Source organism: Orcinus orca, chromosome 19 (genome assembly GCF_937001465.1).
Source record: "Orcinus orca chromosome 19, mOrcOrc1.1, whole genome shotgun sequence".
Classification (NCBI taxonomy): Eukaryota; Metazoa; Chordata; class Mammalia; order Artiodactyla; family Delphinidae; genus Orcinus; species Orcinus orca.
The window spans coordinates 3737234-3753898 of NC_064577.1; the positions used below are offsets into that span (position 1 = coordinate 3737234).

The 16665-nt window shown below is 36.5% G+C and overlaps 1 protein-coding gene across 4 annotated transcripts in view; it reads right to left on the bottom strand.

The window, feature by feature from the left end:
- The window catches only part of NF1 (neurofibromin 1), a 256997-nt gene that overhangs the window by 12130 nt on the left and 228202 nt on the right, over positions 1-16665 (bottom strand). For 3 of the 4 annotated variants that reach the window (XM_004267159.4, XM_004267158.4, XM_033423420.2), the window contains 10 exons: positions 14684-14810; positions 12788-12919; positions 11644-11779; positions 10298-10455; positions 6921-7043; positions 6381-6511; positions 6122-6222; positions 4701-4843; positions 4304-4350; positions 2855-3071 (listed from right to left, as the gene is read on the bottom strand). In XM_004267159.4, coding sequence (XP_004267207.1) covers positions 2855-3071; positions 4304-4350; positions 4701-4843; positions 6122-6222; positions 6381-6511; positions 6921-7043; positions 10298-10455; positions 11644-11779; positions 12788-12919; positions 14684-14810 — 1315 coding nt within the window. The remainder of the gene's footprint in view (positions 1-2854; positions 3072-4303; positions 4351-4700; positions 4844-6121; positions 6223-6380; positions 6512-6920; positions 7044-10297; positions 10456-11643; positions 11780-12787; positions 12920-14683; positions 14811-16665) is intronic. The other variant, XM_033423425.2, reaches the window with a different exon arrangement.

Here is a 16665-nt window from a genome sequence, read left to right on the forward strand (position 1 = left end):
TGGATTAGATTCATCACTTCTTTTAGCCCTTTGATATCAGCAAACTCAGATCCACAAAGAATTGAGGAGACAGGGATGTAAGATTACAAGGAGCTAAAGATATAAAACAGCATACCTAGTTACAAAGTATTAACTCTTGTAAGAGGTATTCCCTAAGAGCAAATGACAAAAACACAATAATTAGGTAAATAAATAAATTGGGATCCTTTCATGGAGATGAGCCCACAGTTTAGAGATATAAATGGGTTTCATCGAAGAGTAAAGTTACTAATGAAAAGATAAACTCTTTCTCTAGTAACATGTAGTAAAATAATCTGGTGAACCAAAGGACATACAATTTACAATTTAGAGACAGAAAAACACCGTTATTCTACTTAATTAATTGTATTCTTTTAAAGCTTCAGTTTCTTTTGAGAATAGTCAGAGGTTTCCAGGGTGTTATAATCTATTCAAGCAGCCATCTTTGGAGAACTACTGGAGGTGACACAGTAGGTTTAAAACTGTAACCAAAACCACATATGCTATTCTTTGATTTCTCTAAACAATTCTAAATAAGAGGTTACAGAGTAGGACTACTTTTCTAAGCAAATGATATGGCTAATGTCCAATCAACACAGGACATGAACAGTTAATCAACTAGCAGAAGAACTTGTACTAGTACCTTTATTCTTAATCTGATTATTTTATTGTCTCCATCAGTGGGCAAAGATGGGCAGAAATACCCCTGACAATTAGTTTGGGTTAAAAAAAAAAGTCAATGTAAAAACAACTAAACATTTTGACAGCTTTAACATCACTTTAGTAGCCCAAGAGGCAAAAGACTGGTCAAAATGAACCAAACTTTAAAAACAAGAGGATCAACATAGACAGTCTACGAATTTTCTAATTGTGATTAACTTCAGTGGTTGACTAACCCAGACGATAGAGAGCTCTACAGAAGAAAAGGAGCAGTGGACTTAAGGTAAGGCAGATGGAAGTAATGAGACAGAAATAAATAAATGAAACAAAAAGGGGAAGGGAAGGAAGAAAGATGACAGATACGGAAGGCAATGAATGTGGTAGAAAGAGCACTGGCCTTGGTTCTGGGTAAGAACTGTGTGATAAAGCAATTCACTTAGCTCTTCTAAACTCAGTCTCCCCTTCACACACAACATTGTGAGCCTAGAACTAAATTACCTCTATAGTACCCCCTAGCTCCAAAATGCTAAGATTTTATGGCGGGAGGCAGGGGGTAGTGGTGATGAGGGAAAGAATTCAGTGGCTGCAGTATCTAGAAGAAAGTAAACTTAAAGGTTTGCCCTGGCTTTAACAGTTGAAATGCTGATAATGGGGCAAGATCATAGGCACACTCTAGTGCATAAGAATCACCTGGGTGTTTATTAAACACAGATTGCCGGCTGGGCCCCACTCTTGGAGTCTCTTGTGCAGGAGGTCTGGGGTGGGATTCTAGCGTTTGCATTTCTAATAAGCTCCTAAATGATGCTGAGGGCTGCTGGTCTGGGACCACACTTGGAGAAACACTGTTCTAGGGAACAGGTGACAGAGGCCAAATAAACACAGTTATATGGGGAAAAAAAGTTGGCCAGATTTCTCTTATTTCTTGGGAGGGGAGAAAACCTGACTAGGTGCAGTAAGGTGATTGATAAGTAAATGCTGGATCAAACAATTTGTTTCCTCTGCTGACGAAGGCTTTGTTGTTGACCAAAGCTTAATAGATGAATATAGTTATTTACTACAATGGTTTATAATATGAATTGGGTATTAGATTTGCCAAGTTCTTCAGAACCTTCAAAACTATATATGTTTAAACATTCATGCAAAACTGAGTTTATAAACTGGGAATTCTACTTATGGATCTTGAACGTCACAAAATAGTTATAATACATCATTTGGCTTTTTAAAAGAAAATCCATGCTAACACTTAACTACGTCTAATATTGATAACTTTTCCTTATAGCATGAGGTGTTTCACAAGTAAACTTTTCAGATAATGAAACTTTAAACACAAAACCTTTTTAATTTTAACCACTTTAGAAAGATATCTTTCTGAAAAGAATACATGACCACAACGGAAGCTTCCTTCATTACCCACTGCCATCATAAATACACAATGGCGTCAGTTCTATAATGAACTGAATACACCTCCAGGGTTTGACCAGACTCATAAGAAATCATCCGCTTTGTCACTGAATAAGCCCAGAGTTCTGTACGTTTGCCATTTCTGCCATCTTGTTTATCTCAGCCCCACCCGAGCTATTAGCGGTTATTTCTCAGTTTATCTGCCTCTTAGTTGCATGTTGAATGGGCATACTTTCCCCACTTGGACCTAAGAGTGACTCCAGAGTCAGGAAGATGCTTACGGGCTTTAAGATGTTATTTTTTTGAGCTGGCATTTTTGTCTGGTTGTTTATTTACTCCTAGATTTTCAGGTTGTTGCTGGCAGCAGGGAAAAGGGGCACTACTATATTTTGTGTATTTTTGGGATCCAGTATGCTGTATCAGAGACACAGAAACACTAGGGCATGGTTAGTATATCTAGTAAGGGAATTATAATTCTGTTCACTTACAGGGTTATATACCTTAGGTTACTCTTCCTGCCTAAACTCTAAAAACTTATCAACCTTGGAACACTATGTGAACACTCTAAACACTTCACTATCTTTGTATAACTGTTTGAAAGTAGACAGCTTTACAGAAACCAAAATTCAAATCAGCTACAAGGTAAAGAAGAAATGTAAGATGAATTTCATGATAAAAAGGAGCAAAATCTGCTATAAACTGATAACAAGGGAATTCCTAATGTTGGTATAGTAATATTATTGCTCAAATTTATATAAAGATTGCATTTACTGACCTGGGGAATGCTGGGAAGTTGCAAGTGAGGTCATGGAATTAGAAAGGTTAAGGTTAGCAGTAATACTAAGCTGGCTCTGCACTGCAGGAGGATAAGGAGATGTGGGTGTCAGGAGGGACTCCTCACTGGTTTCTTCATCAATTCCAGGCAAATACGTGTCAATCAAGGCATCAAGAAACTTAACAATAAGCTCAGCATAGTCTGGGATTTGTGTTTGCTGTAATGGAAAATAGGACATTATTTTAGCTCTGTGCTTTTTTCTTTTCCTGTAAATCCCCCTTGAAGCCAAAAAAGATAAATTCAATTTTTGTTTTGGGCTTAATTTACTATTTTTCTTCCTTTGTACTACAGGTCATTAAAAAAAGGGGGTGGAATAATATGTAGACTACCATGGGACTTACAACTGGGAATTCTATTCAGCTAACACAGCTTCCAGATGAACCTGTGATTACCGAAGGCCATGCACAAAGACTGAATTAATTCTGAGAGAATCCAATCATCAGGAATGATGTCTAGTCTATTTTCCAAAACTGAGAAAATGAGTGGAGCATCATTCCAGCTGCCATTTAGAGATTCAACTAACTAAATACTGTGAAGGGCTCGGAGGGTTACTGGCAATCAAACTACAAAAGTTCCCGCATTAAACTTATTTCTGTGACTTCAGGCCCATGTTTTAAATGACAGCCTTTGTATATCAAGAGATATGCAGTAATAACTAAACTAAACAAAACTAAGTACTCAATCGTTAAAATTAGAACAAGGTTTATGCAATTCGTATTGATTTAGCACCCCTATCTCTAGAACACTGCACTAGGGGAAGAAAAAGAAGTCCTGCCTTCAAGGAACCTCAATCAATTTGGAGAAAGATCATATACAGAGAGAATAATTAAATACACATTTATGTAGCACTATATCAACTAACGCCAATCAAAGAACAAACTGAATGGAGCAATTGAGGATACATTCAGGGATATATTCAGGGAAGAGTGAATCTAATGCAGCAGGTTGGAAGGAAAAATGTTTTCTTGAGGTAAATTTCTTTTTCATTATGCAATTTTTAAAATTGAGGTTTAATTGACATAAGTTCAGGTCATGAGGTAGATTTTAAACATACGTAATGCTCCTTCCTAATCACAAGATACCTAAATGTGTGCACTAAGATCATCAACTACATGAGGGACCGAGGGCAGAAAGTTTACAGAGGTTTATCATACGTTTCTGAAAAGTCAAGCATAAATTTAGTTGAATTTTTTTTTTTTGGTAAAAGCTAGTATATAAACATATTAAAGGTGCTGCCTCTTGGAAAGAATCTTGTGGTAGAAAACTTTTAATAAAAATAACATGTGTTTTTTGTGAATCATTCTGGTTTTCAACATATTGACTTAAAGCAGGCACAGTAATATAAATAAAACTTTCATTTTGTCAATAGAGAAAAAGATATTTTCTTACCTTTGAAAAGGGTCCTGCAAACCGCCATAGGCCATTAAAACCAAAACCTGCAACAAATCAAATGTTACTTATAGCAAGCATGACACTCTTTCAGTCTTAACAGAAATTATATAGTTGATGATATATAAAACCCACACACACAATGAAAACATTTTTTTTTTTAGAATGAGTGTCAGACTAACACTCACTGAAAATATACCCAGTATAAAACCATATTTTAGTTAAAAAGTTGTCAACCACTTATTGTACTGAACACATAATTAAAAGTCAGAAAATGGCATATTAGAGAGGTGTGAACAAGCCTATTCCTCATAAGGAATTCTTCAGCCAGTGCATCCTTTAATAGCACACATGTTTGAAGTTCATCAGCCATCCTCCTCCCGATACGTTTATTTACTTTGCAGGTAAGATGTTTGGTACTGTGGTGGGGATTCTTCATGGTACACCACACTTTGCACAATCCCATGGATTGGATTTAACAAATTTGGATCTTGGCACAATGACAACAGGGTGTTGATCTTAGAGTCCAACAAATTGTGCCTAAAAAAATAAAAGTCAACAGAGGAACATTTTAAAGGAAAATTAAGTGAAAATATACTGGAAAATATTTTTCCCTAGAACAGTATGATAAAAATGAAGGGTGATGAGTGCTTTTCCAATTTTTCTCTAATGAACGTGTGTATCTGCTTTTTTGTTTTGTCTTTTGTGTTTAAGTCGTTAGGAAAATATGGTAAAAGCACCTAACTAGCACTGTCATATAACCATGCGTAACTATATACGGTGACTATTTGCTCAAGACAAGGCTGGCTTCTGTCTGCCACTCAGCATGCTTTAGGACCATCTCTTTCTGCTGATTATTGATATGTACCCAGGAGTTAAAACTAAATTTAATATTAATCAGTGTTTAGTAAATGCTGAATCAGATCGAATGAGGAAAGCAAAATTAGCTTGGAGGGGGTGGAATATATGATCCAATTCAAACTTCTGAGGAAATTAACTATTTCTAACCCAGCTATACCCCATTAATAAAAATAACCAAGAGCCAAGTATATAAAATTCTGAAATTTATAAATAAGATTAAACAAAAACAAAGAAATAATGATACTACCTAGAAGGCCTAGATTAGGAATAGAGTTTCCCAAGTTTCTTTGGGTTATCTAGATTTGAACACTTTGAGGCTAATATGATTTTAGCCCTTAAGAGAGAATAAAATTCATCTCCCAAATAAGAAGTCAATTTTGTTTTCACTCAGCTGTGGGTTAAAAACAAAAGCCTTACTGAAAAAGAAAACAGAACAGGTATGCTGATTTAAATATAGCAATCTAACAGCTTTCTCCTAAGTGAGGAAATAAACAATGCTCATCACAATGAACAATGTAAGAAAATCACAAGATAAAAAAACGTTTTTCCCACTCTGACAAGTACAGGTTTCTGGTAACTGACTATACTGCTGAACTGAATGAATAAGCATTTTCAGAACTCCAATGGAAAACCGATGAATTCATAAAACTGCTAACAAAAGATCAAGATGAAAAAAAAATTAATTACATGGGACTGAGTGAACTGATGAGGATGATTATAATTTTTGTGACTTTCTGTTTGAATTAAAAAAAAAAAATGTTTTTCCCGATCGACAGGCCAAAACTAGTCCTAGGTCCCATTAAACCCACTGTCTCTAAGCTAAAAATCACTATCACACTACTTCACGTTCCCCTCTCCACAACCAGTGAACACTACTGGGTGATACTTTTCCTAAGCTTTTATAAACATTTGACTTCAACACAGATACAAAAGTTAAACACAAGTGGAGATACTTACACAACAGGAAAAACTTTGGGGAAAACAACACTAGCTTCTGCTAAGTATTCATAAAGAATTCGTTGATCAAACTCATCTGTGGTGTATTTCACCAGCGTAGCCTGCAAAAAAGTAAACAAAAAACATTTTATTTTGTGGCTGAATTGTTACCTGTTTTGGTGAGAAGCAGAATATGGCCTTCCTTTCATGTTTTTAACATTTAAGGGCCTTCTAAGAGTAGACTGGAAAAAAAAAACCCACAAAAAGCAAAAAATATTACCAGAACAGTAAGAAGAAGTGCTTGGATCTTCGGATCAGTAAGTACTTCCTCATCTAAGAGAACATTTGATTCAGACACTGAAACTTTACGTAAATGTGGGTGCTGTTGTGATGAGGAAATCCTTTGAGTTTCTGTGGTAAGATATGGATTAACACAATCAGCTATATTAATCAAATATAACACACTAGATACTATTTCACCTAACAGATTTTAATGTCACTTCTAAAATTCGATAGCTTTTTAATAGACACTTAAAAAATCAACATAAATATCATACAGAATTACTATTCACCTATACAGAAGTTCTGGCTAGCTGTATACAATGTTGTATATCATATGTATGATTACTTTCTACACATGTTTCAGGATATCTGTCATTTTAAGGACTGTATAGCTTGTCTTTGTCTTTTGAAAAAGAGCAAATGTTTCTATATTTTATCCTAATGATACTAAGAAATGTCTGGAAAGCAAATATGGCTTTAATGTACTCTCCCTCCTTACTTTCAATGATCTAGATTAATTATTAACTTTGTTTCTCACCCATTTCATAATCAGTTTCTGCTACTCTCCTCATTTTGGGGGGTGTTGTGATCCCTGATTCCATTTCTTGCCTTTTAGGAGCCTTTGTGTCTGATATCAAGTGATCAAAACTTTTCCTTGTTCCTATAAACAAAAGTTACAGAATATGGAAGTTCATTAACCACAGTGTCTGTGAATAGGAATATACTAAAAAGAAAATGTTTGGGCATAAAGTGTTTAAGTTTTCACTTATGGACCCAAAGAAAGCTCAAACATATCCCTGGGGCAGAGTTCCTCTCCTTTCCTGTTTTTTTCCATCTTCTCAAGGAATTTTGGCCACACGGCTGTTCTGTTTCAGGACAGGATGTGCCTTATTGGTCCAAATTAAATTGAGATTACACGCACTACACTGGAGGTAAACCAAACTCCACCAACAAGTACAATATTTGATAATAAATACAGAGATATGTGCTGTTTAGTAGCAAAGATCAACTATGTCTGAACAGCCTTTTTTCAATTTAAGGCATTCTGCTGGTGCCAAGAATGAGTCATTAACCTATGAAGAATTTCTAAAAGTAGACAAAATCAAAGTTTGATTTTACTTCTTCAGGCTTTGAAAAAAGGATGTGCATGCCTCAAAGTACTAAATAATAGATACACTGGGCGATGCTTCAAAAATAGCAAGCAGTAACCGTTTCCCACTTGGCTTTGAGTTTCTCTAATCATGTATTATATCGATGTTAAATACCTTTCTCTTAAAGTAAAAGTATTGAAACTGGATTATTTGGAACTTATATATTTCTGTTCTTTATATTCCAAGAACTTCTCTTATTCTTCTTGGTACAGCTCTAAGAGCAAATCTGGAATACTTTTGACCGTATTATTTTTTAAAAGCCAGAACTGAAGCCACTATAATTATATATGACAATTGAACACTTGAGAAATTTAATGTTCTATTAACCTCAAGTTTTAATACTAATAATTATTCACAATAGTCATAAAAATCAAGGTCAAATAATTTAACAGCCCAAAAGAATCTAGTCCAACCTCTTCATTTCCTGTCCCTGTAAACTGAGGAAGCCATGAGCAGTTACGAGATTAGCCGGAAGTCGCAAGGCTAGGCATCCAGTTAGTGACCAGACGTAAAATATCAAATTTCCTAAAAACCAATTCGTGCTTTCATACTGCATGAGATCAGGACACCACTCCCTACGTTTAGTTTTCTTACTTTTCTCATTCTTCCTTTTTTACTTTACACTCTGCATTCTTCCTGGGAAATCTCCTTCCACTACCATAGCTTCAGTGGTATAATGAACTAATCAATTCTAAATGTGCCACTTGTCCGCTTCTCTCTTCCTGAACTCCAGATGTATATTTTCATTTATCTCTTACATATACACGCCAAGAATCCTGAAGGGATCTCAAATATAACATCAACCAACCTAAATTTATCTTATACTATAAATATATTAGTCGATCTCTGTGAATGGAATCACTATCCAGCCAGTTTTTGAAGCCAGAAATTTCTGACATCCTTCACTGCCTTCTCCCTCCCCACCTGGCCCAAACAGCCAGGCACTAAGTCTCACACCTGACTCCTTTTCTCCATTGCCCCACTGCTCCTGCCTTAGTGCAGGCCTACACCATTTTTTGCTTGGTCTGCTGTAACGATCTCTTAAATGATTCCTTTGTGAAAAAACTCTTCCTATTTCTCCATACTGTAGCCAAAAACCTTTCCTAAGAATAAAATTTTGTAACGTCTCTCCCCTACTTAAAGATCCCTGCTGGATACGTGATAAGGCTAAATCTCTTAACATGGCACAAAGTCTCCCACAAACTAGTTGCAATTCTTCTCTAGCCTCATTTCGTACCCAAGTGCTCTTCCTGACTTTGCTTTATTCATGCTATTTCCCCCCCTCTCTTGAATACATGCCTTCCTTATCCTGTGCCTACCGGGCAAGCATGTATTAAATTTTCAAGATCTGGTTCAAATGTTACCTCCTCTCTGTAGCTTTTCCTAATTTCCTTACTTTAATGGCACCTGGGGATGCTGCTGCAATCATCTGATTTTAAGTCTTAGCCACCAAACTATGAGCTCCTCCAGGGCAAAGACTATAACTTTTTCGTCTATCACATGGGTTGAATGAATTCAATATTGCATTTTCTCTGAAGTTAGTTTTTCATTTACAACTTCCTTGGCATGAAAACTCAAAATCACAAAACACAAAGTAACCAGGAAACTCCTAGAACATTATTTATGGAAAAGTATAAAGAGAAAGGAACTCAAACAGAAGATAACAGTCCTTGGGACTTCCCTAGTGGTGCAGTGGTTAAGAATCCGCCTGCCAATGCAGGGGACACGGGTTCAAGCCCTGGTCCGGGAAGATCCCACATGCTGCAGAGCAACTAAGCCCGTGTGCCACAACTACTGAGCCCATGTGCTGCAACTACTGAAGCCCGTGCACCTAGAGCCCGTGCTCCGCAACAAGAGAAGCCACCGCAATAAGAAGCCTGTGCACAGCAACGAAGAGTAGCCCCCGCTCACCACAACTAGAGAAAGCCTGTGCACAGCAACAAAGACCCAATGCAGCCAAAAATAAATAAATAAAATAAACAAACAAAAGATAACAGTCCTATGTGACTAGTAATAGTGATTAACATTCATGGTTTCAACTTCTCTCATGGTTTATTGGCAGGTTATTTATTTTATACTTCTTTAGCCAAAGTTGTGTAAGAGCACCTTTACATTCAATCTGTTGTGAGGTGGGATCAGTGGGCTCTCTCATTATTTACTTCAGTTTTTGAAAAGGGAAAAAGTCTCTCACAGCATTTCAGGTATATTTCTCATGGTCAAATGTTGATATAACTGAGCAATTTTAACTTCCAAGAACCCTATCTTCTTACAGTAATAAAAAAAATACAGTAATCAAAAACTCTTACCTTTTTGTCTTTTTAAAGAAAATATGGCAAATAGTATTATTATAGCTTCATAGCCTATTGATGTATTCTGTCCTCAGAGGGTAATTTTGGGAAATATATTGCTAAAGGCCCTGCATCTGAATGCTGCAAGACTCTTCCTTTTCTGTGAGTATCTAATGTCTCTCTTACTCCCATTTCCCTTCTGCCTGGCCAAGGCAGAATAAAACAAGTAGAGCCACAATATTTAGTCTAAGAATCCCCCCAAAACTGTTTCAAGATCTCATTCTCATTCCTCTATCTTAACTGATATGGCTTAACTGATCTATCAAACTCTCTCATAATTGGCATCAAAAACTTTGCTACATCAAAAACAGATTTTGATAATCTTGAACAGCTTCAAATAATTTTCCAGGAGTGAAAGTATCTGACCATTTTTGAAAAGAATTCTAAAACTTTCTACATAATTTAGATAAACTAACCAAGCAACTTCTTCGTGTTGGCCTGAGAAGGCTGCCCCATGTCCAAACTCATGGATTTCCTGGCTCGGGGACTGGTCTGGCCCGCAGGTGGATAGCTGGCTGCGAGGTACCCTTCAGAACCTTTGGGAGAGGACCATGGCTGATTCTCCTTTAGTGTCCTGAGAGATTAAAACAATTGAGAAGAATCAATAAACATGGTGACAAATACAACCACTGCTGGCCCTTCTAATTGGCTACTATATTTCCCAATGGCAGCGGTCAAGTAATTTTAAAACTGTACTTTAAAGCTCACTCTTTAGGGTACAAACTCTTAATCTATCCCCAGGAAGTATCCACTTTCTTGCCATGACATCTTATACACAGTAGGTACTCAACAAATGCTCAACTGAACTGTACTGCATTGAGTTTTTAATCAGGGAGAATCAAGTCTAAATAAGCAATTGTATCCCTGTTTAAAAACCAAGGGGGAACACAGTCAAACTCCCTTTCTCCTTTTCATAACAAAAAAGGGCATATCTCAAAGAAATATAATCATAGGAATGACTGAAGAGTAAGACTACTGAAAGCCAAGTATGCCTGGAAAGCTTTTGCATACATTGTTAACATCTCAGCTGGAAATTGCTGAGGGCTTTTTATCAAAAAGTGGGATGTTGATAAATTTAATGATATAAGCACTACAAATACAAGATTATTTTCCCATGTTCAACACTGTACCTAAAACTTAAAGGTATCTTTGTTTAACTGAAAATATAAAAAAACTCCAAATGATGCTATTTTCATGTAATTTCTCTATGTTTTAGTGAAAAATATACCACTCAAAGCAACATACAACAGGATATAATTTGATTATCTTAACATCTAAATCTGTACTACAGAAAACTTTTTAGTAACTTTAGTGTGATATGAGTAAATACAATAAATATGTTGGCATGTGTATCTTTTTACAAATCTGTATAGCTTAGTTTTCTATCATTAAGCATGTAATGTTGCTTATATTTCACATTAGGTTTTCCTTTGTGAAATAGGTTTTCCTTTGTGAAATGTGCCTTTTCCTAGGAATCGGATACTTTCAAGGTCATCTCTTTTCATTATTCAACTGCTTTGTGCTTAAAAAGAGGCAAACCAATGTTAACTAATTAGCACAATTAGAAGAACTTTCCCTCAACTGACACACATAAAATAGCGCACATCTATAAAATGCGCTTTGATTTACACACTCGTCCCAGGTTATCTTTAGAGCCCCTCCCATACTACCTTCTGGATTGCTCTGCCCGCTTGCCTCCATTGGCACGGAGTACTGAAACCTGATTGTAATTATGTAATTGTGGGAGAAGAAGTCCATTTACCTATAGCTAGGGTCACCGTGATGAATGGGATATGTATCCATAGGAATATTTTCCATTGAAATATCAGTAAGAAGAAGAGACTTTCTATGTTTTAGGCTACAGCGACTTCGAACCTCCTCAGACACTGTAAGTAAAGCTAAAAGGAAAAAGAAGGAAGATTTTAAAATTTAATAAATCACAAGTGTGACTTAAATTAGGTTATACTTCTTACAACCTCCTGAAGAGAATAATAGCTATTAAACATGAGAGTATGAAGTTTAAGGATATAAAACACTTAGGACAGACTTGTTTATGTTAAAGCGTTTACAGTCTGTTTTGGAAGACTGCATGTAAACATGAAACTTACAAAGAGAGTCAAATAGCACCTTATATTATTCAAGTGCTTTAATAAAAACTGGACCTCAACAAACACAAAATGTAGGCAGGGCAGGACTATAAGATCCATTTCTTAGATAAAGAAAAATACTCTGAAATGTTAAATGATTTGCCCAAGGTCAAATAATTCAAACAAAAAAGTTGCCACACACTGAAGTCTGCTAAACTGGGAATCAGCACTTTCCAACAAACAACGATGTTCAAGAACTGTGTTATACATAAGTGCTAAGTGTTGTTGAGAGGAGAATCACAAATCAGGTAAGAGCAGATAGGGATGGTATAATGGAATGGTGGGGATGGGCAGACAGTCTAGGTAAAACAAAGGGCATCAGAAATGAATATTAAAGAAGCATAAAGGCACTTCTAGGAGATGGCAAGTAGATTAGCTTAAAATAGCCCATCCATTTGGAGAGGTAATAAAAAATGAGGCCTATGAAATTAGAGAAAGAGGACAGAATCAGGAGGGCTGCTTAAGGGCCCAGGATGCTAGGCTGAGGCTTTTAGATTTTATGACAGACAACAGGGAGCCACGTGGTGTCTTGAACCAAAGATGACTAAGGGAACACATTTCACATATTAATGCGAATTCTTTTATAAGGAAAAATGTTTTGGCAAAACTTTCCAAATTTTGACCAACACCACAGGACTGAACTGTGAGCTCTTTACCCTGCCAAGCAACCAGCGGAAGGACCCAGAGGTGTCTGTACCTTTTTCATGGTCCTTAGATATAACTGTGGTAAGATTAATTGTGTCTACTTTGTGTTTTTACCTGCCAAGTAAGCCACGCTCTGTGTATTCACCTCAAATTTGTCACAATTTCTATGTTTATTAACCAGAGTTAGTAGTGTATGCAAAATTCTGACTGTTCTTGCAACAATGGCAGGTGAAGGATGCCTGTATCCTACAAAAAAAACAAACAAACAAGAAATTAATTCATTCTTTCAACAAGTATCTGTTGAATTCTTATTCTGTGACTGGCAACTTTGCAAGGAAAGGAAGTATGTAAGGGGAATAGCCATTTGGGAAGGTAAAATATATACATATGTTAATAGTTAATTAATTACATATAGGATTAAGCACCAAAAATGTATAGAATAGAATAATGTTCCCTGGAACTCAAAGGTACTTCAGGGAGAGGAAAATTAGAAGATGATGGTGTTTTCAGATCTTCTATTCCCTAAAGCAGCACAAGGAATTTTTAAAAACCTATTTAGTATAGTTTGCCTTAAGATATGCTTTGAAAATAGGGTTCTATCACTTAAATTTTTTTTTTTTTTTTTTGCGGTACGCGGGCCTCTCACTGTTGTGGCCTCTCCTGTTGCGGAGCACAGGCTCCGGACGCGCAGGCTCAGCGGCCATGGCTCACGGGCCCAGCCGCTCCGCGGCATGTGGGATCCTCCCGGACCGGGGCACGAACCCGTGTCCCCTGCATCGGCAGGCGGACTCTCAACCACTGCGCCACCAGGGAAGCCCTTAAATTTTTTTTTTAATTAAAGAAAAAAGCCTTATGATATAGGGAGTTTAAGCTCTCAGAGCCCAAAGAATCCGGTTGATTAGAGGGTAAGCTTGATCTCTGGACAACTTTTAATCACTAATGCTACTCCATTTAAAATAGGGGATTTGTACATTGAAATTATTTGGTATTCTTTTAGAAATACAAAATAAACAAGCATTTTATCAGCCTAGTTGCAATCCATCTTCTTGGTATCCTGTAGTAAATGTAATATCTTTTGAGCAATGCCTATTCACTTTAGAGATTAAAACTGTCAATATTTTTTGCAGAAATTTCATAAGGTGGTGAAATCAAATGTATACATTCACAATGGTAGGTGTATATATATATATTTGCTTAAAAACTGGGGGAACCTCTATGATCCCTCAAGCTTAACAATCATTTAAATTGATACAAAACTGCAGATTCAAGCTCTAGTTTGAGTCTCTAATTTTGGCCAAATCTAAAGCCAGCAACTCATGCCGGCTCCTTATCCCAGGCCATACTTTACACTGTTTTTGCTTCTGACTCACCCCATTTGCTGTTCTTGTTAACTGCAGTCTTGGGCCATGACTGCCCCACATTGATAAACCAAAACTAACACTCAGTGAAGTCACCAGTAGGGAGTAAAGTCAGGTGAGGGAGTGAACAAGCTGGCTCTGAGGAAGAGCTGGAGGTCGCTGCTGTAAGCAGTACAGAAATGCGGAGGTGGGAGGATGGGGCACCAGAAGGGTGAGGGTCTATGGTATGTGATAATCGGACTGATCAACAGTAAATTAGTAACAAGTTAAGAAAATCTGTGGTCAAATCTCTAACATAACATTTTCTAACATGAGTTACTCAAATAACATTTATTGCTTTGCAGTCTATCTTATTTTGATAATCAAAAAGATACTTATCAATAAGTAGCATTAACTGATAAAACAGCTATTAGAAAGTACTTAGAAATTTTATAAGAATCAACTCCTTTGCTTTTTAAAGGAAATTTGATATGTGATGTGGAAATTAGGCTCTATTGAAATATATACTGAACAAAACATAACTCAGTAAGACATACACTTGCATTTAAAGTGAGACACATGGGCCAAATTATTTCAAGCACTCAATCATTTCAGTTACTTCTGGCTTCTCAACACCATTTCATAAAAATATTCTGACATAAGGCCTCTCTACCTTTTAAGAGGTGTCCAACCAGTGCGAAGTTAAAGTTAGAGTTGAAATTGAGTCCAACAAAATGATCCATTTGTTTGCAGTGCCATTCCAGAGGATTCCGGATCGCCATGAATACTTCCTCTGGACTCTATTAAAAAATAATCATGAGATGGTTGACGGGATCCACACAGGAAGAATCACTTATTGGTTTTTGTTTGTGTTCAACAGCTGTGACAAGGTAAATACTCCTTTCAGGTTGAGAGAAATTATTTTCAGGTGACTACAGAAAACCACAGAACATTTAAGGTACTGCAAATAAATTCGTGCAAGACAGTTAAGCATACAAATAATAAGGTGATGGAAGATAAAACAGCTTTGATTTACAATGCAAAGTAAGTGACTGTCAATTTATATCCTGGTGACTTTTTAAAAACTAAAATTATTGTTATTTTCAATAAGACGATGCACTGAACTGTAGCTGGCACTTCGTGTACTATGATGACTGGAAATTCAACAGAATGAAGAGAGTTCATATTTACTGAGCGCCTGCTGTATACAAGTGTTAGATACATTATTGTATTGAAACCTTAAAGCAATTCTATGTAATAGGTATTAGCTCTACTTTACAGATTGACAGATTCATTCATTCATTCTTTTACTTATCAAATACTCATTATATGTTTTGATGTGCCAGGCATGGTTCTAGGCTCTGCAAGTACGTCAGTGAACTAAACAGACAAAAACTACTCGCCCTGGTGGATGTGACATTCTAGTGTGGGAAAACAAGGAAGTTGAAACTCAAAAATACTGTGTAACTTGACCTCTAAATTAAGATTTTTTTAAAATTGGGGTATAGTTGCTTTACAGTGTTTTAGTTTCTGCTGTACAAGGAAGTGAATCAGCTATATGTATACATATATCCCCTCCGTCTTGGACCTCCCCACCCCCACCCCCATCCCACCCATCTATGTCGAAACAGAGCACGGAGCTGAGGTCCCTGCACTATACAGCAGGTTCCCACCAGCTATCGGTTTTACATATGGCAGTGCACATACGTCAATGTTTCCTAAAGTGTGGTACCAGGAATACCTGCTTTAAAGTCACTGATGATGCTTGTTTAAAGGTGGAAAGTACTGGGTTCCATCTCAGAATCATGAGAGGTGATAAGGACCGGGAATTTGCATTTTTAAAAAAAGAAGCCCTGTGATTTCCTTATGCACAGAGATTTTTTTAAAGCAAAAACTGAAGGTATTTAGGGTCATGTTCAGGTCTGTCTAGATTTCTATCTCAAAGAAAGAAAAGCATGAGTCTATAAAATAAGTTTAGAGAGATGTTTCGAGTATTTTTTATAATAGAAAAGATGACAAACAAATCAAATGTTCATTAATGGGCAAATGGTTGAATAAACTGTGCTTCATGCATACTGTAAAATACTCTGCAGCCATGAGAAAGAATTATACACACACACACAAATGTATATATACACACAAAGATGTTCACTTTATGTTGTTAAATAAAAAAGCAAATTGCAAAATATCATAAATATTACATAAAGTATTAACCTACTATATGTTCAATTTCTATATATATTTTCAGCTTTATTGAGGTATAACTGACAAATAAAATTGTAAGATATTTAAAGTGTGCAATGTGATGATTTGAACGATGAATATATACCCTTTCACATACATGTTGTGAAAGGATTCCCCGCATTAAGTTAATAAACACATCCATCACCTCACATATTCATATCCCATCCCCCTTTTTGGTGAGAACATTTAAGTTCTATTCTCTTAGCAAATTTCAATTATACACTACAGTGTTATCAACTACAGTCACCAGGTTATACAACAGTTTCTCAGACCTTATTCATCGTTCATTCTGGTGACTTTTAACAGGCTTTATTATCTCTGATTCCTAGTATCCTGGGGCACTGGAGGCAATATTAGCTTCTGCTAATGGGCTATTCTGGCAATGAAAATGCCAAGGCAGATATTCCTAGA